Source organism: Rana temporaria, chromosome 2 (assembly GCF_905171775.1).
Source record: "Rana temporaria chromosome 2, aRanTem1.1, whole genome shotgun sequence".
Lineage (NCBI taxonomy): Eukaryota > Metazoa > Chordata > Amphibia > Anura > Ranidae > Rana > Rana temporaria.
Genome location: NC_053490.1, coordinates 72,706,303 through 72,729,455, shown reverse-complemented (window position 1 = coordinate 72,729,455; position 23,153 = coordinate 72,706,303). Strand labels below are relative to the sequence as shown.

Below are 23,153 nucleotides of genomic sequence, written 5' to 3'. Positions count from 1 at the left end.
TATTTGTGTGAAAAAAATATATAAACATTTCATTTGAAAGACGATTGCACGGTAATGCAACGCTGTATCCAAAATGTGACAGCTGAAAATTGGCCTGGGCAGGAAGGGGGTATAGGTGCCCAGTAAGCAAGTGGTTAAATACGTGTCTGCTCAAATACAAATCCTGCATAAGTGTCCCAGTCCCACCAATGATGTCAAATCACGGCCGCTGGAGGTGCTCATCGGACTGGAGGAAAAGTTTGGGGACCCCTGTGGGTATAGAGCGGAAGTGGTGTCAGCTTGAGGGCGCCTCTACATCTCCTCCAGTCCTGTGAGCACCTCCAGCAGCCGTGATTTGCTATCATCAGTGGGATAGGGACACTATGTAGATTTTGCATTTGACCAGATATGTACTTAAAGCGGATCTCCGTGCTCCTTCAGAAAAAATTAGGTCAGCAGCTACAAATACTGCAGCTTCTGGCTTTTGATATAAGGACACTTACCTGTTCAGGGATCCCACGGTGTCGTCCCCCAAGCCAATTATTTAATCGGTTCTCGGACTTCACAGCCGGTTCCCTGCTGTGCTTTGTGAATGGCCTGACTTTTTGCCCCCAGAGTTCTGGAAACAACTCTAAGGCCCCTTCTGCTCTCTTTGGTTAAAATAACCCCAAATCGGTGTATATTATTTGGTCTGTAGGAAAGTTATAGAATCCACAAACTATGGGATCTATCTGAAAATTGATCAATCCTGATGTACTGACAGACTTTCTCTCATATCTTGTGGCCCTGGAAATGCCAGGACGGAAATGTCCCCCATATGATCCCTTTTTGGAGAGTAGACAGTCCAAGGTATTTAGTAAGAGGAATGGCAATTTTTTTGTCACAATTTTTTTGAATGCAAGGTGGTGAATATATATATATCAGGGGTGTCAAACTCAATTTCATTGTGGGCCGCACCAGCATTATGATTGCCTTCAAAAGGGCCGGTTGTATTTATAAGATTAGCTGTCCATCCCCTCCCCTTACATTAGATGTCAAGAGCCACCCCACCATCAGAAGTTGAGTCCCCCGCTCTCCCTTACATCACAGTGCACCCCCCTTACCTTATGCTGCTGCTGGGAAGAAGCTAGATGTATTGCTTGAAAGCAGAAAGTAATGCCGCATACACACGACCGTTTTTAATGTCATGGAAAAAAACGTTTTTCTCAACGTAATTCTTATCAAGCCTGCCTTACATACACACGATCGTGAAAAAAAATGCTCGAGCAAAGCGCGGTGACGTACAACACGTACAACGGCACTATAAAGGGGAAGTTCCTTTCGGATGGCGCCACCCTTTGGGCTGCTTTTGCTGATTTCGTGTTAGTAAAAGTTTGGTGAGAGACGATTCGCGCTTTTCAGTCTTCGTGCTTTTCTGTCTGTTACAGCACGACGAATGTGATATCTCCATTACAAACCCTAGTTTTACTAGAACGAGTGCTCCCATCTCATAACTTGCTTCTGAGCATGTGCGTTTTTTTCATGTTGTTAAAGGGTACACATGACCGTTTTTCACGACTAGAAAAACAACAAGAAAAATTAGAGCATGTTCTAAATTTTTAATGGCTATTTTTCACGTCGAGAAAAATGCTCTGAAGCCTACACACGATCGTTTTTAATGACCGTTTTAAAAAATTGCATTTTTCTCATCATGAAAAACGGTCGTGTGTACGCGGCTTAAGGGTTTGGAGTAGGACCAGAGGAGGGCTGGTCCTACTCCATACATACATACATACATACATACATACATATATATTAAATTTATTTTTACCACACTGTGATCAGAGCACATTATGATTGCTTATACCAGTGAATTTCACTGGTATAAGCAACCATTTTCACTGAATTAAATTGATTCAGTGTGTATTATTGTGATTAGCGGTGATAAGCCACAGCTAATCACATGGTACGGATGGGCTGTGATTGGTCATGTCTGTAACATGTGATCACTGTGACCAATCACAGCTATCAACAATTGTACACAATGAATAGCATGAATCAAAGCCATTGATGGTTGACAGTTGTCATGTGATCTGCTGAGATTGATTACGTGGTACCGACAGCGTGTCCACTGACAGACACGCTGCAGCACAACCTTTGGGTCGCACACGAGGTGCGTTTCGGTAGGACATCCTATGATCTCCACCCAGTGTGGTTAAACCCCAAAAGCACTTTAAAGTCTGATCAGTATGTAAGGACTTGTTTACACCAAGTATACTCCTTCTTGGAAGCGGTATTTCGCTGCCTGCTTCCAGGTGTAGGGCACGCATGTGCCCCTGGTGACACCCGCTGTGATTGTACACAGCAGAAGTCAGTCAGCAAGTCCCGACCAATAATAGGATGGGACCTGCTGATTGGCTGTGTCCATTCACAGCTCAAAGCTCTGTGCTGACAATCAACACAAAGCTCTGTACAGGGGGAATGATCTTATCTCTGAGAAGCAGGGATAAGAAACAGAGATCTGTAGTTAACACATATTACATGTTAGGCACACATGTTCCCCCTCGATCGCCCTAGATGTTAACCCCTTCCCAGTACAGTGACTGTGTGTAGTATTAGCACAGATCACTGTATTAAAGTGGAGTTCCACCCAGAATTTTTTTTTTTTTCACAAAAACAATCCTAAAAAATAGAAAAAAAAACAATGTTTATACTCACCCGAAATACCTGTTGCTATGCGGAAGTCCGTAATCTGCCTCTTCTGTAACCACGGTCTGTCTTCTTCTGCATCCACTTCTAGTGAATGGGGCGCGCTGCTTTCTGGGAACTGTGTGTAATCCCAGAGAGCAGCTGCCCATTCACAAGTCGGTGCGAGACTCGCGCATACGCAGTAGGAAACGGGCAGAGAACTGTAAGGCTTCACTGCCTGTTTCCCTTAGTGTGGATGGCGGCGCGGGACCTGCACCGATCGAGGGATCGGCATCCGGGGGCCATCAGCGCGGGCGAGTAGGACAGGTTAGTGTCCTTCTTAAAAGTCAGCAGCTACAGTGTTAGTAGCTGCTGACTTTTAAAAAAAAATAATTTGCAGGTGGAATCCCGCTTTAATGTCAGTGGCAATCTGTCCCCCCCAGAGTCATTTCGTTTTAGATTGCCAGCCACACTATCGCAGTCCCATTATAGGTTGCTGATCAATGCCATTCGTAGTATAAAAAAAAAGTGTATATATATATATATATATATATATATATATATACCATAGTATTGTTTTTTTCTTTTGTTTTATATCGCAAAAAAAACTGTGGTGATCAACTACCAACAAAAGAAAGCTCTATTTTTGTGAGAAAAAAAAATTATATAAATTTCCTCTGGGTACAGCATTGCATGATCGAGCAATTACCAGGTAAAGTAGCGCAGTGCTAAATGGCAAAAATGGCCTGGTCAAGAAGGAGGTACAATCTTACAGAGCTCAAGTGGTTAAGTGACCAAATTGTCCATCAAAACTGTTGCTGTTTATAAAGTTTTATCTATTTTATTATCTGTAGTCTAAAAGCTAGCCACTTTATTACCACAAAATAAAGTTTTTTTTTCTAAACAGAGAAACTGAAATACATCAATCAGTGGTAACTTTATGACCACCTACCTAAAACTCATTAGGTCCCCTTTTGCCACCAAAATAGCCCTGACCTGTTGAGGCATGGGCACCGCTAGACCTCTGAAGGTGGTATGCTGTGTTATCCAGTTGCAACCCATCAGTAAGTTGCGAGGTGGGGCCTACATGGGTCAGACTTGTTTTTTCAGCATATCCCACAGATCCTCGATTGGATTGAGATCTGGAGAATTTGGTGGCCAAGCCATCACCTCAAACTTGTGTTCCTCACACCATTCTTGCGGTGTGGCAGGGTGAATTATCCTGCAGAAAGAGGCCACTGCCATCAGGGAAGTATCTTTTCCATGAAGGAGTGTACTAGGTCAGCAACAATGTTTAGGTAAGTGGTACAAGTCGAGTAACCTCTGAATGGCAGGACCCAAGGTTTCCCAGCAAAACATTGCCCAAAGCATCACACTGCCTCTTCCTGCTTGCCTTCTTCCCATATTTCATCCTGGTGCCATCTCTTCCCTGGGCACGCGAATTGCATGACCATCCACATAATGTAAAAGAACATGTGTTTCATCAGGCCACCTTCCATTACTAAAAAGGGGGAATAGGGGAAAGGGAATGGCCTAAAGGAAGGCCTGAAAGGGGTTACTAATAGCAACAAATAATGATCTAAAAGATATTCTGATACAAAAGGATTTATTGTGGTATCATAAGTATAAAAAGTACAGTCATTGACGAATTATATGGAAAAATTGAATCATTTAAAAGGAATGAATGTCCATAAACGAGTATAACAAACAGGACTCACAATTAACAACACAAAAACACGACACTAGTCTGGACGTTTATGGATTCAGCCACGAGAACCATGCACTTCATGTAATCAGTTGGTTAATTTGGCTAACAAGAAAATCATGAGAGCTATTAATAATTCAGGAAGGTAATGCCTAATAGCCCCTTCTTAAATAAGTCAATAAGTGCTTTTGCAGGTGGCTGAACCCAGTGTGTGGGGGAGGGGGGGGGAGGAGCGGAGAGAAATGGGAATGTACCTAGAGGGCCTGTTGAATTACTTCATCTTCATATATAGAAAATGAAGGTCATGTGAATGCACTAATTTTGGAAGGTATTGATTGTAGTGGTCCTAGAGTATACGGAGTTGAAGAGCTATTCAATTGGTTTAAGTAATGCAGCAGAAAGTAAATTAGTGGTGTTAGTCAAGGCAGTCTTAAAGCGGGGGTTCACCCGAATTTTTTTTTTTTAACATTAGATTGAGGCTAATTGTGGGAAGCACAATCGGGTGTTTTTTAAAAAAAATCAATGCAGTACTTACCGTTTTAGAGAGAGATGTTCTCCGCCGCTTCCGGGTATGGTCTTCGGGACTGGGCGTTCCTCTTTGACAGCCTTCCGACCGTCGCATACAGCCCGTCACGAGTTGCCGAAAGAAGCCGAACGCCGACTGGAATGCTACTTTCGGCAACTCCTGGCGCGCTGTATGCAGCGGTCGGAAGGCTGTCAATCAAATTGGAACGCCCAGTCCCGAAGACCATACCCGGAAGCGGCGGAGAACATCTATCTCTAAAACGGTAAGTACTGCATTGATTTAAAAAAAAAACACCCGATTGTGCTTCCCACAATTAGCCTCAATCTAATGTTAAAAATGTGTTTTTCGGGTGAACCCCCACTTTAACAAGCAAGTTCCTGTTAGATCCATTAGTATCTACTGAGCAGGAGTGGATGGAGTTAATCAGCTTAAGATTATGTCAACCATGCATGGATAATTCTATTGTTAATGGTGAGAGGAGTAGAGTAACGCTGGCTAATCAAGACTGGATAAACATATTGTTCATAGCGTTGAGGATGGTTTAAAAACGCAGGTAGCCACAAAAACACCAATATCAATGACTGGAATGCTAGTGTATTACCCACTTGTTGTCTGTACATTACCAGCTTGTTGTCTGTTGTCATCCAAACGAAACGTCAAAGCATGTTGGTTACAGGTGAATTATTCACTACTACAGACCTTTAGATGAAATGGCAACAATAAGTGTCCATGGAAATCGCATGTTGGTAGCAAGTGGCAGCAAATCCAGGTTGTGTATTCCATGCATCAGACGGTATCCTTGTGTGCTAGCAATTCCGCTTGTACTGTTCCGCTCGTACTGCTCAGCTCTTCACGGCTCCTTCACCGCAATTTACCCCTGTCCCTCACACATGGAGGTAACGTCACGTGACAGCGCCGGGTGATGACATCAACGCATTTCACCATTCTCAATGGCGTAGCTTCATCTCGGACGTTGCTTGTCACCAGCTGCTATGCCTATTTATTTGCAGGGATCAGTTGGTGATTATCACCAGGGGGAAAGTGAAAAATAGTTGAAAAACAGATCAAGTCTCGTTATAAGGAGTACCGAAGTACTCCATTATGGCAATTATTCTTAATTCTATATCAATGATATCCAATTAGCGGACCTCCAGCTGTTGCAGAACTACAAGTCCCATGAGGCATAGCAAGACTCTGACAGCCACAAACATGACACCCAGAGGCAGAGGCATGATTGGACTTGTAGTTTTGCAACAGCTGGAGGTCCGCTAATTGCCTATCCCTGTTCTATATCATCGTAGAACCGTTTTGGAGGGAAGTAGAAAAAGTACTAGATTTTCACAAAATGTAGGCGGTCTCTATTACTTTATCGGTGCTACTACGTCCATGGCCTGACCGCTGTCAAGAATCATTATTCCATTCATGGGGATGGGGGATAGGGAATACAATACTTATAGATATCGTGGGAAGGGTATGGGGACAGGTAACAAAAGGAAATTGACACAAGAGGAATTGGACAATAGGGAAAAACATGCTTATCACCAATGTTAAATGCTGGGATTTATTAAATAAGCGATAAAGACATGGTGGGGAGAAGATAGCAATAGGCTGAATTTGAGATCAAGAGCGATGCACGATCTAATATATATATATATATAGTGAACTCGCTCCATTTGGGAATCATTAGGATGAACATAATTGGGAGAGGACATCTTGAAAGAAATGAAGCGAAGAATAAGAGTCCATTGATAGATAGATATATATATATATATATATATATATTACACTATTTGATAGTGCAGCTAGTCACTGTCGTGTATATGAAAATCTCTAGGTACATATACAAGTATCGATAGGTTAGACTAGCTGATAAAAAAACATATCAGTTTGGATTTTGAGGTGATGCCTTGTCAGGGGTCCAAGATGACCTGTAAGTTTAATTCAGTATTTAGGCCAGCAGGCACTAAAGATTTTAGACGGTAGACCCACCACTTCTCTTTCTGTAGGAGAATGCGGTCTTAATTGCCTCCGTCTTTTCGGTAATTTTAAGGCATAAATGCCTTTCACTGTTAGTCCCTTGGAACTCCTGTCATGGCATTGCGCAAAGTGTTTTGCCAATGATTTGACTGGTATCTTCTCTTTGTCATTAATCTCCCTCAAATGCTCACCAACCCGGATTTTAGGAGATCGTTTTGTTTTGCCCACGTAGATTTTTGGACATGGGCAGGTAATTACGTAAATGACACGTGAAGAGGAACAGTTAATTAGATTTCTGATTTCAAAGGAACCGTGTCCATGGGCATCAGTAAATGTCGATGTCCGATGTACATATGGACATATCTGGCATTTATTGCATGGAAACATGCCTAGTGTCTGAGGATAGCTAGAAAGCCATGTAGTATCCATGTCGCCAAAGCTTTTTGCCCGGCGTGCCACTAGCTTGGGTGAATCACTTACTATCTGGGCCAGGACTGGGGTATTGGTCCATGGTCCAGTTCTGATTCTCATGTGCCCATAGTAGGTGCTTTTGGCTGTGGACATTGGTTAGCATGGGCACAATGACCACTCTGGCTACCATACACAGTGCACTGTGTGTTCTGATACCTTTCTTTTGGAATCCACATTAACTTTTTTAGCAAATTGAACCACAGTAGCTATTCTATTGTATTTGAACTGCCCCGGCCAGCCTTCACTCCTATGTACATCAATGAGCCTTGGCCACCCATGAATGACCTGTTTACTGGTTTATCTTCCTTGGGCCACTTTTGGTCGGCCTTGACCACCACAGACCAGCAACTTCCTACAAGAACTGCTGTTTTGGAGTTGCTCTGACCCAGTCAATCTAGCCGTTACAATTTTGTCCTGGTCAAAGTTTCTCAAATCATTACGCTTTCCCATTTCTTTTCTACTGTCAACACATTAACTTCAGGGATAACGTGTTCGCTTGCTGCCTACTATATCCCACCTACTTTCAGATGAAATTGTAACAAGTTAAAGGGGTTGTAGAGGTACATTTTATTTTATTTTTTCATTTTTTCCCACAAATCGCTTCCTTTACCTTAGTGCAGTCCTCCTTCACTTACCTCATCCTTCCATTTTGCTTTTAAATGTCCTTATTTCTTCTGAGAAATCCTCACTTCCTGTTCTTCTGTCTGTAACTTCACACAATAATGCAAGGCTTTCTCCCTGGTGTGGAGTGTCGTGCTCGCCCCCTCCCTTGGACTACAGGAGAGTCAGAACGCCCACTAACACACAGCTCCTTTCTCTATCTGCAACATAGAGAGCGTCCTGACTCTCCTGTAGTCCAAGTGAGGGGGCGAGCATGACACTCCCCACCAGGAAGAAAGCCTTGCATTACTGTGTGGAGTTACAGACAGAAGAACAGGAAGTGAGGATTTCTCAGAAGAAACAAGGACATTTAAAAGCAAAATGGAAGGATGAGGTAAGTGAAGGAGGACTGTACTAAGGTTAAGGAAGCTATTTAGGGAAATAAATTGTACCTTTACAACCCCTTTAGTTAATGTTCGTTTTTTTACCTGCCAGTGGTCATAATGTTGTAACTGATCGGTATATAGCTGTGTGAGAGATAATTTCATGCTCTTCAATGAGTTTTGCTGCTAAACCCTCAGGAATGAACAAGGAGTCAACGTTGCTGTTTTAGCTGTCTTCTTGTAAATATGGCTAAAGGCCCGTACACCCGATCGGATTTTCCGACAACAATTGTGCGATGGCAGGGTTTTTGACGGATAATCCGACCATCTGTACGCTCCATCGGACAATTGTTGTCGGAATTTCCGACAACAAATGTGGGATAGCCATGCTCTCAAATTTTCTGAAAAAATGTGTTCCGTCGGATCCTCCGATCGTGTGTACACTCCAAGCACAAACACGCATGCTCCGAGCCAATGCTAACCATAGCATAACATTAGCAGAAGTTGCCCAAAGGGTGGTGCTTAACCACTTCCATACAGGGTGCTTATACACCTTCCCGCCCAGACCAATTTTTAGCTTTCAGTGCTGTTGCACTTTAAATTACAATTGCGCGGTCATGCTACACTGTACCCAAACTCAATTTTTATAATTTTGTACCCACAAATAGAGCTTTCTTTTGGTGGTATTTGATCACCTCTGGGATTTTTATTTTCTGCAGAAAAAAAATAAAAAATGACCGAAAATTTTGAAAAAAAAACATTTTTTTTGTTTCCGTTATAAAACATTGTAAATAAGTGTTTTCTCCTTCACTAATGGGCACTGATGGTACTGCACTGACTGGCACTGATAAGGTGGCACTGATGGGCAACGATGAGGTGGCACTGATGTGGTGGCATTGATGATGGGCACGGATGGGCAGGGATAGGCGGCACGGATGGGCAGGGATAGGCGGCACGGATGGGCAGTGATAGGCGGCACGGATGGGCACTGATAGGCGGCATGGATGGGCATAGATGGGCACTAATGTGTTGTACTAATGGATGCCAATCAGTGCCAAACAATGCCTGCCAATCAGTGATGCCCATTGTGGGCACTGATTGGCATCCATTGTGGCACTGATTGGCATCCATTATGTGTCATCCCTGGTGGTCTAGGGTGGCATACCTTTGATTTAAATCCCTGGTGATCTAGTGGAATCCCTGGTGGTCCAGTGGGCATCCTCAGGGGGGGCTGTGCTGATAATCGATCAGCACAAACCCCCCCTGTTAGAGGAGAAGCCGATCGGCTCTCCTCTACTCGCATCTGACAGACGCGAGTGAGGAAAAGACGATTACCGGCTTTTGCTGTTTACATCGTGATCAGCCGTGATTGGACACGGCTGATCACGTGGTAAAGTGTCTCCGTGAGAGACACTTTACCTAGATCGGTGTTATGGGGTGTCAGACTGACACCCTGCAACAACGATCGCCGGGATGCGCGCCCCCGGGGGCGCGCAGCGGCTCAGAATCCTGAGGACGTCATATGACGTCCAGTCAGGATTCTACAACCACTTTGCCGCCGTCAATCTGTCATTGGCGGGCGGCAAGTGTTTAAGAGCAGAAAAAACACGTCGTTTTGTGTATGTTGGCTGTATGCGGAAAAGGTTCACGGCCCACGCCCTTCGCACAAAATTCCACGGATTTGTCCGATGGAAATCCGATCGTGTGTACGAGGCTTAAGAGACGCTAGGTGAGAACTTGATTGCAGCTGAATAAATTTACATTCATATACTCATTATCGGGGTGTTCTGGTGAATTGAATAATAAACTATAAACCTACTTTATACTCTGAAGTGTAATGCTAGTCAAGTGGTCGGGATTAAGTAGTTGAACCCTGTAGACGGCATTATAAAGGTTTACTTTGGTTGAGCTACACAAGCTTGAGCACTTTCTTAGCACCCTTGTACCTGTGAGCAATTCATGAAGAATAAACCAACATTGCGCATCTCCTACTTGGCTCGCAGGGTGACTTCTCGCAGTGTTGGAAATAACTAGATACGGTACTTGTCTTATTTTCAAGATCTCTTCTCTGATTAGCGGCACTCGGTGGTCTAGCAAAGGGAGATTCAAATGTACATAGTAATCAGCAGAAGTCATCAAATACACTTTTATGTAATATTGTAGCTGATTGGAATATTTTATTCAAAAGATATTGCTTTAGAATAGTCAGAAGGCATTTATGCAAAATTGGATGCTGTTGTGTTAACTACTTCTGTGCCAGCCTGTAAATCCCCTTCATTACCAGGCCATGTTTCAGTTTTCAATACTGTGGTAGTTTGAATATTACTCGGTGCAACAATGAACCCAAATATATTTATATCATTTTTTGGGACAGAGCTTTCTTTTGATGGTATTTAACCACTTCAGCCCCGGACCATATTGCTGGTCGATGACCGGGCCACTTTTTGCGATTCGGCACTGCGCCGCTTTAACTGACAATTGCGCGGTTCTGCGACGAGGCTCCCAAACAAAATTGGCGTCCTTTTTTCCCCACAAATAGAGTTTGCTTTTGGTGGTATTTGATCACCTCTGCGGTTTTTATTTTTTGCGCTATAAATAAAAATAGAGCGACAATTTTGAAAAAAAATGAATATTTTTAACTTTTTGCTATAATAAATATCCCCAAAAATATATAAAAAAAAACCGTTTTCCTCAGTTTAGGCCGATACGTATTCTTCTACATATTTTTCGCCCAAAAAAAATCGCAATAAGCGTTTATTGATTAGTTTGTGCAAAAGTTATAGCGGCTACAATATAGGGGATAGTTTTATGGCATATTTATTATTTTATTTTTTACTAGTAATGGCGGCGATCAGTGATTTTTATTGGTACTGCGACCTTATGGCGAACACTTCGGACACTTTTGACACATTTTTGAGACCATTAGCATTTTTATAGCGATCAGTGCTATAAAAATGCATTGATTACTATAAAAATGTCACTGGCAGGGAAGGGGTTAACACTAGGGGACGAGGAAGGGGTTAACACTAGGGGACGAGGAAGGGGTTAATTATGTTCCCTGTGTGTGTTCTAACTGAAGGGGGGGTGGGACTGACTTGGGGAAATGACAGATCGCTGTTCATACATTGTATGAACAGACGGTCAGGCATTTCTCCCCCTGACAGGACCGGAAGCTGTGTGTTTACACTCACAGCTCCCAGTTCTCGCTCTGTAACAAGCGATCGCAGGTGATCGGGCACGCGCGTCGGGACCAGGAGCGAGTGGGGGGGTGCGCGCGCGCCCCTATTGGCTGAATCGCGAGATGACGTATAGTTACGTGATCTCGCGCGGCCGAGCCGACCTGCCGCCGTATAACTGTGGCGGCTGGTCGGCAATTGGTTAAAGGGGTTGTAAAGGTATTTTTCCCTAAATAGTGCAGTCCTCCTTCACTTACCTCATCCTTCAATTTTGCTTTTAAATGTCCTTTTATTTCTTCTGAGAATTCCTCACTTCCTGTTCTTCTGTCTGTAACTCCACACAGTAATGTGAGGCTTTCTCCCTGGTGTGGAGTGTTGTGCTCGCCCCCTCCCTTGGGCTACAGGAGAGTCAGGACGCTCTCTACGTTGCAGATAGAGAAAGGAGCTGTGTGTCAGTGGGCGTCCTGACTCTCCTGTAGCCCAAGGTAGGGGTCGAGCACGACACTCCACACCAGGGAGAAAGCCTTGCATTACTGTGAGGCATTACAGACAGAAGAACAGGAAGTGAGGATTTCTCAGAAGAAAGTGGAGGAGGACTGCACTAAGGTAAAGGAAGCTTTTTTTTTTTTTTTTTTTTTTTTAACCTTTACAACTCCTTTAATCACTTCAATACAGGGCACCTTACTGCCCAGGCCAATTTGTAGCTTTCAGCACAGTCGCATTTTGAATGACAATTGCGCGGTCATGCTTCACTGTACTCTAACTAAATTTGTAACATTTTGTTCCCACAAATAGCTTTCTTTCGGTGGTATTTGATCCACTCTGGGATTTTTATTTTCTGCTAAACAAATAAAAGACTAATTTTTTATAAAAGAAAACGCTTTTTTTTTTTGTTTCTGTTACAAAACTTTGTAAATAAGTACATTTTCTACTTCACTGATGGGCACTGGTGGGACTGCACTGATGGGCGCACACATATGTGGCACAGGGCAGCACTGGTGGGCAGCACGGATAGGCATGAATAGGGACTGATAGATGGCACTGATGGCTGGTAATGATGGGCATCACTGATTGGCAGGCATTATTGTTTGGCACTGGCATCCATTGTGGGCACTGATTGGCATCCCTGGTGGCCATGGGTGGCATGCCTGGTGACTATAGGTAGGCATCTCTGGTGGTTCATTGTGGGGATCCTCGGGATGGGGGGCTCCCTCATAATCAGCACATACCCCCCCCCCCCCCTGTCAGAGGAGCTGATCGGCTCTCCTCTACTTGTGTCTGACGTGATTGGACATAGCTGATCACGTGATAAAGAGTCTCCGTCAGAGACTCTTTATCTAGACCTGAGTTGCGGTGTGTCAGACTGACAACGCCGCACCGGCTTGTTATCCTGATCACGTCATATGACGTCTGGTCAGGATAACAGAACCACTTTGCCGCCTTCATTTTGCTTTATGGTGGGCGGCAAGTGGTAAATAACTGCTGCTGTTTAAATTGTTTTTTTTTTTTCCCCCCTCGTTTGTTTTCAGCCAAAGAAGCTGCCACCTTGGAATCTGTTTGATCTTCAACTGCCATGGTGCTACACATGTGATCAGTTGTGACACCTCCCATTTGTCAAGGCCATGGTTTGACAGTTTGGTTGAGGACACAAGCTGATGTGACAGTTGGCATTCCAGGAATGTAACTGTTTTTTGAAACTGTTAAATCGATGGGTTATTTCCGCTTTAATGTACTGGTTGCATTCAATTGGAGGATAGTGAATAAGGGTTAAATTACAGATGTGCAGAACTAGGCTGCATTCACACCTAGGCGACAAAACGCCTGAAGCGCGACACTCGTGCCGCTGGAGGGGCGAATTTCCATTGATGTCTATGAGATGGTTCACATCTCACGCCGAAACGCCTGCTGCCTGAAAACAAGTCCCAGGCCCTTTTTTTCAGGCGGCATTGGCGTTCGGGCATAGACATCAATGGAAATTCTTTGTAAAAAAAAAAAAGTAAACAAATCGCGGCAAAATACGCCGCGTAAGCGGCGTTACAATGTGAATGCAGCCTAAGGGAGATGGGGATTAATTTACAGGTCACATTGGGAGGCAAATGGAAGTTTACATATATAGGAGCCATCTGAGTACAGCTCGGTTCACTGCCAATAATGAGATATTCCAGGGTTTAAAATGTCAAGTCCTGAGCTACTAGCCAGGCCTTAAGAGTTCCTTGCCACCAGTTACCCCACCCAACCACTACCCTGCCCCGCCCCTAAACTCAAATTAACATACAACGTAATTATAAGCCCCAGCATTGGTGTCAGTGGACGCTATAATAACCTCCAAAACCGGTATCAGAGGCTGTGGTAATAACCCCCAGCATTGATGTCAGTGGATGCATTAAAAAACCCCAGCACTGGTGCCAGACGCAATAATAACCCCCAACGCAGGTATCAGAGGACACATAAATAACCCCTAGCATTGATGTCAGTGGACAACATATTAACCCCCAACACTGGTATCAGACGACGAATTAGTAACTTCGAGCATTGAAGTCAGTGGACGCATTAATAACCGCTAACGCAGGTGTCGGTATTAATATCCCCCTCTCTTACATTGGTGGTTAGTGGCATTAAAATATAACTCCTCCCATGACCCCCAATGTGTGGGGAGGGGATTAACTTTCACTGACATTACCACATGCAGAAGGGGGTGGTGGGTTAAAATTTCACTGCCATGAGGACCAATGCATGGTGGGGTGGGGGGTGAGGAGGTTAACATTCACTGCCATAAAGACCAATGCATGTGGGGGGGGGGGGGGGGGGGTTAACTTTTACTACCACATCCCCCACCTGCATTGGTGGACATGGCAATGCTAACCCCTTCCTCAATTTCAGCCTGTTTCAGTTCCATTCCCCTAACGGTATGGTGATGGACAGGGAGCCGGAGCAATGAAACAAGTAGTTGGCTGAGCTTACCTCAGCACACACTCGGTCATATCTCCCTCTTTCAGGAGTGCAGGTGGACGGGTCGACGGTTCAGGCAGTTGGGCGGGCGGGTCAGCAGGCAGACAATTCAGGCCGGTGGGCGGGATTCAAAAAATTTTGCATCCCCATCCCGCCCACACAACAAGCAGCCAGAGTCTGAAACTGCCAGTCTCGAAGCTGGAGGGAGGGGAAGCAAAATCCTCCCTCCACCAGCCATCGGAGCCTGCACTGTGTGATGCTTGTGCTCGGAACAAAAGCAGTGACGGCGGCATCACTCCTATCATTCAGGCAGCTGTAACAGATAGTAGAGGGAAATCCCCCTCCCCCTCAGTGGTCACCCAGAAATATATAAAATACCTGGCAAAGATTCTAACCCTTTTCCCAATCTAACAAAATTTGAGAGTTTAGTCTTAAAGTGGTTTTAAAGGCTCAAGGTTTTCTAGCCTTCATGCATTCTATGTGTGTAGCTTCCTCCCCCTCCTATAGTCACCTGAGCCCCATCACAATCCAGCAATGTACATGGGAGCCTTGGCTCTCTGGGGACTCTCCCTCCTCATTGGCTGAGGCAGCAGTGGGAGCCATTGGCTCCTGTTACTTGCAATCACAGCCAGTGATCCAATGAGAAGAGAGAGGGGGCTAAGTCAAGCTTCCGCTCTGTGTCTGAATAGACACATGGAGGAGCGTCTCAGGAGCTGTGGGGGGGAACTTGGCAGGAAAGAGAGGCCAGGAGCACAGTCGAGGGACCCACAAGAGGAGGATCGGGGCTGCTCTGTGCAAAACCACTGCACAGAGCACGTTGGTATAACATGTTTGTTTTTTAAACCGTACCTATAATATTACTTTAAAGAAACTCTGTCGCCAAAATAAAACTTTACAATCATGTGCCCTCTGAAAAAAACGAATTATTACTTATCTCTCTTGCTGCCGTACCACTGATCTTTAAACCTGACCCAAAGTACGACCCTGTGAACTCCCTGTGATCAGTGATGGATGGCACTAAATGTACCACTTTTACTTTTTCACTGACCCAGATCAAGTATGCAAATTGGGATTGCGCAGGCCATCCTTATCTGCATTTTCATTCTGAGTCGGGGATTTAGAAAGACCCTGTCACCAGATTATTAATATTAAGCTAGAATCCTCCTATTATATTATTATATGTGCATTTAGCATATTTTAGGAACATCGTTTACCTGTAAAAAGCCGTCATTTAGACATCCAAAAGCTTTGCCACTGCTACAATCTTGAATGTGATGTCAGCAGACTCAGAATTTTTATTAAAATGACGCGCTGTATTATTCTCCTTCACTTCTCCCCCAGCAGCTATATATATATATATATATATATATATGTGTGTGTGTGTGTATGTGTATATATATATATATATATATATATATATATATATATATATATATATATATATATATATATATATACAATGTATGAGGGGGAAGGGTGGAGGATCTGAGCCAGCAGAGAAAGTAATTAGACACTCCTAGAGGAGGAGGAGAGGGTTATAATGTGCAAGGTGGGAGGAGCTGTGCTAGAGAATTGACTCTACCTGGAGTAGTCAGATTTTCCAGCAAATTCTAAGGTACATTGTAAGTAAATAAAAAAAAATGCTATTGGAAATAATAATAAAAACAAATACTTGATTGAAAAATCATAGTAACTGGCAGCTGAAAAGCAGCTGCATCTGAACAGATGCAGCCACTGTTTAAGCATGTTGATTGAAGTGCACTAGGCATAGATGAAGATTATATAGTGAGAATGGAGAAATAGTTGTTTTCTTATTTTTTTTTTCTTCTTATGCATGGCTAGCTTACTGGTTTCTTTTGAAACAAGTAAATATATTTTTTTAGAATGCATACATAACTGCTTTTTTGCAAATTGAAACCCTGCTGGTAGTAGAACAAAAAAAATTACATTATCATATGATCCTTCCTCTATTATTATTATTATTATTATTATTATTATGCATGCAGAAATTAGACTTTAAAGATTTTTTGACAATACCTCTCCAATGGATTACAAACTGCAGTTTGTTCTGCAAGAAGCTCCCACGTGTTTCAACCTTGATGGTCTTCCTCAGGGGATTGCCCTTTGATAACAAATTAAGAAGCTCTCTAGGGTACAAAAGTACAATGAGTATGCATAAAGACAGTGGTACAAACTTGCCTGTAAGCAGTCTACCATATAATGAACATAATAACACTTACACAGTTTATGATCTATAGCAAACAGAGCAGATTATGTGATGCTGAAGGTCCACAGAGAAAATAAGACTTGGAGGGGGAGGAAAAAAGAGTTGCATCTTCCTCACTGCCCAGTATGTGTTTCCCAAGCACAAGTGATAACAGCTAGTCGGATGGCATGGAATTTCCTGGCCGAAAAATGGGACATATGACAAAAAGCTATGATGAATAGAAAATAAAAAAGGTATAGCAATAAAGGAAGTATTGACAAAAATATAAAAGATAATAACCAAATAGAACAGGGTCCATACCTTTAAAAATGCCAATAGGTATTTACTGGATTAATGACCATGAGGCGAACAAACAGCATGGCAAACATCCTCTAGTCTACTAATAGGCCATGAAATGAAAGCCCACCATCTAAGATCTAAAAGACCATGGAGAGAGAAACTAGATGTCAAAGGGAAAAGAAAATTCAGCACTTCAGCCAAAGAAGCCTCCAAAGCTTCAACTTACCAGCGTACAAGACTAGCATTAGAACCATAGGGAGCCCAGTAGTTATCAGACCTCCTACGTGTTCCACCCGCTCTGGGGGAAGCTGGAGTGGCGTGAGATATAAATAAGAGAAAGTCATACGACTCGTAGGAGCCAATGTAGGTGGGGCAGTTGGTGCCAAAAAAGAAGCTAGCTGATAAAACAGCTGAGAAACTTCAGTTTGTACCGCTGTCTTTATGCATACTTGTACCCTGGAGAGCTTCTTGATTTGTTATCCAAGGGCAATACCCTGAGGAAGTCCATCAATGTCGAAACGCGTTGGAGCTTCTTAAAATTTCACAATTAGGAATATTGCTATATGTTGTATGATTTTTTTATTTTTTTGCCTTTTTATTTGTTTGCCAACAATGTTTACATCTACTTCCCCCTATAGTGGTGTCTACAGGGGCTATATTAATCTTTAAAAATGTTCTAAATAAAATATTTGTCTTTTATGCTATATATAAAATGTATTACATTTTCCTTTTGGTATCCCAAATCCCCGCTGTTCTTCTTTCCCCATTTCCATTGTGGATTTTGTTTGATCTTAGCCTCTGTGATCCGTCGAGAGCCTGATGGAGGGTTGAGCAGAGAGCCACTGACTGACAGTCAAAGCTTTCTGCTTAAAGTGATTGTAAAGTTTTGTTTTTTTGAAAATAACAAACATGTTATACTTACCTTCTCTGTGCAGTGGATTTGCACAGAGCACCCTGGATCCTCCTCTTCTCGGGTCTCTCTTCACTGCTCCTGGCCCCTCCCTCCTGTCCAGTGCCCCCACAGCAAGTAGCTTGCTATGGGGGCACCCAAGCCGAGTTTCAGCTTTGTGTGTCCATTCAGCCACGGAGCTGCCGTTCAGCCCCACTCCCTCCTGATTGGCTAACTGACTTTGACAGCAATCGGAGCCAATTGTGCCACTGCTGTGTGTCAGCCAATCAGGAGGGAGAGTCCTTGATGGCCAAGGGACTTGTGGACATCGCAGGACAGAGATGGGGCTCAGGTAAGTATTGGGGGGTCCTGGGGCGGCTGCTACACACAGAATGCATTAAGATAAAAAAAACTTCTGCCTTTACAACTCCTTTAAAATGGAGAGGAGCGCCAGGCGATCAGCTGTGTTTTGCGTTTTAGTTCTCCCTACAGAGCAGATCGATGCTGTATCCACCTAGGTAAGTATAAATGTTCGCTTTTTTTTAAATCCAATCTTTGAAATGGAAGTGTATGACTTGGGCTCCGTTTGCATTTTGGCGTGTTGGGCAACAATCGTAGGAAAAATTGCGCAAACAGAATCGCGGGACGCCTGTCGCACAAAAGCTTGATTTTACCACGATTGTCGCCCATTTGGGGTGCTGTTGAAAGTGACTGACAGGTAACGCACGGACGTCCCACCATTTGCCTCCATTTCGAATTGTGGGCGGAATTCGCAATTTTGCCCGTGATACATAACGCCAAGATGTGAACGGAACCTTATAGTCGGTTCACACTGGGGCAGCATGACTTGCCGAGCGACTCTGCAGGGCGATCTGCCCACGACTTCAGAATCGACTTGCTCAATGACTTCTGTATTGAAGTCAATGCAGGTCTCCCTGAAGTCGTCCCAAAGTAGTACAGGAACCTTTTTCTAAGTCGGAGTGACTTGAGTCGCTCCTATTAGAATGGTTCCATTGTACAGAGCGGAGCGCCTGTGTGAACTGGCTCTTAGGTCTTGTAGAAATGGGTTTTAGCTTGTATAAGGGCATTATTTACAAATACAGTGATTTATCCTCCTCATTTATATCAATTACCGGTACACAGAAAGATTCCCTTCGCTGCGAGAAGAAAAGTCACCCAGATGAATGAACAAAACCCACGCTTATGTAATCATTTAGTACAATCTTGACGCTTGCAGATTCTTATAACAATTTAAAACACTCCGTTTTTTTGGGTTGTGTTTGGTTTAATGTGATTTTGTTTGAATATTCTGTTTATTGTTTTAATGTTTGCATATAAAAAAAAAAAAACAATTCTCACTGGACTATGAGGGTCAGAAAGATGGCACCAAACACCTGTTTGAGATATAGGAGCTTTTTAACCCCCCCTGGGCCAAACAGTCCAGTGAGAGTTTAAAATTGTTATAGGAAGCTGTGTACATCTGAAAGCTTTAACCCTGTCATGCCTAAGCTTATTTATGACATTTGGTGTTTACAAGTTATAATCCATATTTTTTGCTAGAAAATTACTTGGAACCCCCAAACATTATATATATATATATATATATATATATATATATATATATATATATATATATATATATAATTTTTTTTAGCAGAGAATCTAGAGAATAATTTTCACATTTTGATCACTTTTATTGCTGTCACAAGGAATGTAAACATCCCTTGTGACAGTAATAGGTGGTGACAGGTACTCTTTATGGAGGTATCGGGGGTCTAAAAGACCCCCGATCCCTCCTTTGCACTTCAAAGTATTCAGATCATCGAAAACGGCGATTCTGAATACTGTGTACTTTTTTAAATCCGGCGCCATTGGCAGCCGAGAAACCCGGAAGTGACGTCTCGACGTCGCTTCCGTGTTTCCATTGCGGAGACTGAATCAAAGCCGTTTCAGTCTGCGCCTGGACACTGGAGGCGCCGGATGGAGGATCGGGTCTCCCGGTGGGACGGGAGGCCCGGTCAGAGAGGCGGCGGGAGGGGGGGTGTCCCCTCCCGCTCCTCCGGCATAACAACCGAGCGGCTTTTAGCCGCATCGGTTATGTATGGATAGCCAATCGCCCGCTCTAAACAACGGTACCGGGATGATACCTGCAGCTGCAGGCATCATCCCGGTATTACCCCCGAAAGCCGAGGACGCATATATGCGTAAGCTGGGCGTGAAAGGGTTAATTTATTTTTATAAGCGTTGGTTTTATTTGTAGAAATGATTTACAGAGTATTAGCAAAGCTTTAGGCAATTTACATAGTTCACCAGTCTTCTGCCCTCCATCCTGATCCCCACTCATCCTATGCTTATGGAGAGACAAGGGGAGCCCCAAGAGAGGAACAGGCTGAGCAGAATTCCAGATATTCTGACAGGTGTACGGTATTTCTGCCATGTGTTTAGCTGTTTGGTCCAATGTTGCACGACTAAACAAGACTGAAATGCAGCATTTTGGCAAAATTCTGTATAATTTTCTTTTTTCTTAGGCAAAATGTTTTTGTATGTATGTAAAATTATTCTTTTTTTTTTTTTTTTTAATGTCTTCGTGCTGATAAAGAAAGTTTTCACAAGAACACTTTCAATTAGTCAGACCGTTCTAGTAGGCAGATGGTTTTAGAAATAGAAACTTCCCCTACAAAGTGAGTTATTTTACAGCGGTATTTGTGTATCTAAATTGCCGGTTTATTGTGAAATATGTAATGTAGGAGTTTTAAATGCCAGTTTATTTCAAGACTTTAGCAAAAAAGTATTTGAAATTGCAGTTGAACAATATTGTCAGTAAAATATATATTTTGTTTTTAATCTTAGGTCAAAAGTAACGTTTAAAATTATACAAACGGCAGACCCCCGGTGTCCTTACAAAGTGTAAGTGTGTTTCTCTATTATTCTGTTTATACATGAAAATGAAATATAACTACCGTATATACTCGAGTATAAGCCGAGTTTTTCAGCACATTTTTTGTGCTGAAAATGCCCCCCTCGGATCACCTTTTTGTGCCTGATCTCCCGGACTTTGGGGACCCGGTACCGGCCGGCCGTAGGTCCCCTGGACCCCAAACTTGGCACACATGTAGCCCCACTCTTCCTCTACAAGTGCAAAGATTGTTGTCTGCGGGACCTAAGGCCGTGGAGCACATGGACACCCTAGGCTTATACTCACGTCAATACGCTTTCCTAGTTTTTTGTGGTAAAATTAGGTGCCTCTGCTTATATTCGGGTCAGCTTATACTCGAGTATATACTGTCGATTTTTGTTTTTCTTTGACATTATTTAGGCTGTTGGGACAGCAGCCGGCATTTTAATATATCCTGAGATGTAAAATATTACCGGAAATGCTAAAGGAACACAGAAACTAGATAAAGGTGTAAGAGTAATAACGCGTATATTGAGCTAGGTCTGTATTTGGCTAACTTGAGAATGATAACAATATTTGGTTTGTAAAGGGGACAGAGGGCCAGAGAGAGAGTACGCCGGCGTATCTACTGATACGCCGGCGTACTTTCAAATTACCCGCGCCGTATCTTTAGTTTAAATCCTCAAACCAAGATACGACGGCATCTGGGTTCGATCCGACAGGCGTACGCCTTCGGATCGTAGATTCAATACTTCGGCTTCCGCTGGGTGGAATTTGCGTCGTTTTCCCCATTGGGTATGCAAATTAGCTTTTTCTGATGATCCACGAACGTACGTGCGGCCGTCGCATTCTCTTACGTCGTCTCTAGTCGGCTTTTTCCGGCGTATAGTTAAAACTGGTATTTTGCGGCGTATAGTTAGACTAGTTTTTTTTTGCGTAAGTCGTCCGTGAATAGGGATGGACGTAATTCACGTCTAAGTTAAAAAAATGACGTTGTTGCGTCATTTAGCGCAATGCACGGCGGGAAATTTAGGGACGGCGCATGCACAGTTCATTCGGCACGGGGACGCGCTTCATTTAAATGAAACGCGCCCCCTACTCGCTGATTTGAATTACGCGCCGAGAGATACACTACGCCGCCGTAACTTACGGCGCAAATTCTTTGTGGATTCGAAGAATTCAAAAGTAAGTTACAGCGGCGTAGCGTATCTCGCATACGCTGCGCCTATCTAAATGTATGTGGATCTGGCCCAGTGTCTCTAAGCATATCCAGTGGTTAGAGACACCATCACCTTAGAGGGCAAAGTGACTGTGTCTTTACATAGGGCATCCCTGATCTCCTTATACTCAACTCACCTATACACTGCCTATTGACTACTTGTTTCTTCACTGCCAGAATAAGGGGGAGTGTGATAATGACTAGGCCTGACAGCCACTCACTAAATCCGAGGAACTGTCGCATCACCGCCCTACTGGGATGCCGAGCACTGTCGCATCGCTGCCCTACTGGGATGCCGAGCACTGTCGTATCACAGCCCTACTGGGATGCCGAGCACTGTCGCATCGCTGCCCTACTGGGATGCCGAGCACTGTCGTATCACAGCCCTACTGGGATGCCGAGCACTGTCGCATCGCTGCCCTACTGGGATGCCGAGCACTGTCGTATCACAGCCCTACTGGGATGCCGAGCACTGTCGCATCGCTGCCCTACTAGGATGCTGACAGCTGATTACAGTGCCTGCTGCTGAAAAGCAGGAAGCTGTAGGGAAGTGAAGGTAAGGTGAGTATATCGGGGTAAAGGGAATTCCTTTATAGAGACATGTCACTATGCATTGCATGGACAAGATAATTGTGTCTATTTTTTTAAAGGGTTAGTTTACCAAAAAATTGCCTATGCAAGGAATGGGCACCTGTAGATAAAAATAAGCTGTGCAGCTTTGACTAAAGTTAGATAATGCCCTTGTTATAAGTGTAGGCTGTTTTTTGTACTTCCCGAAGCCTTACTGAAAAACTGCCTGAAATGGCATCCTCTCATCCTGCATCATTGCTAAGACAATCCCACTGCACACCCCCAACATCACGTGTCGTCCATCTCCTGTGTCTCAGCATTGATGAGCTCAGAGCTACTGCATCTAGGGTGAGAGAGCACATGCAAGGGGGTTTGAATCAACTGGGAGTGTCTTGCAAGGCAGGGCAGGATGATGCCATCTGTAGGCATTTTTCAGCCAGGCTTTGGGAGGTATGTAAATGGCCCACACTTATAGTAAGGGCATTATTTAATCTTTGTCAAAGCTGCCCATTTTTTTCCGTCTTTTTATATATATATATATATATATATATATATATATATATATATATATATATATATATATATATATATATATATATATATTTTTTTTTTTTTTTTATATCTACAGGCACCCTTTCTC

The 23,153-nt window shown here is 43.4% G+C and overlaps 1 protein-coding gene across 1 annotated transcript in view; it reads left to right on the top strand.

The window, feature by feature from the left end:
- The window catches only part of UFM1 (ubiquitin fold modifier 1), a 53,162-nt gene that overhangs the window by 3,948 nt on the left and 26,061 nt on the right, over window positions 1-23,153 (top strand). Inside the window, exon 2 of the mRNA XM_040340374.1 lies at window positions 20,679-20,735. Coding sequence (XP_040196308.1) covers window positions 20,679-20,735 — 57 coding nt within the window. The remainder of the gene's footprint in view (window positions 1-20,678; window positions 20,736-23,153) is intronic.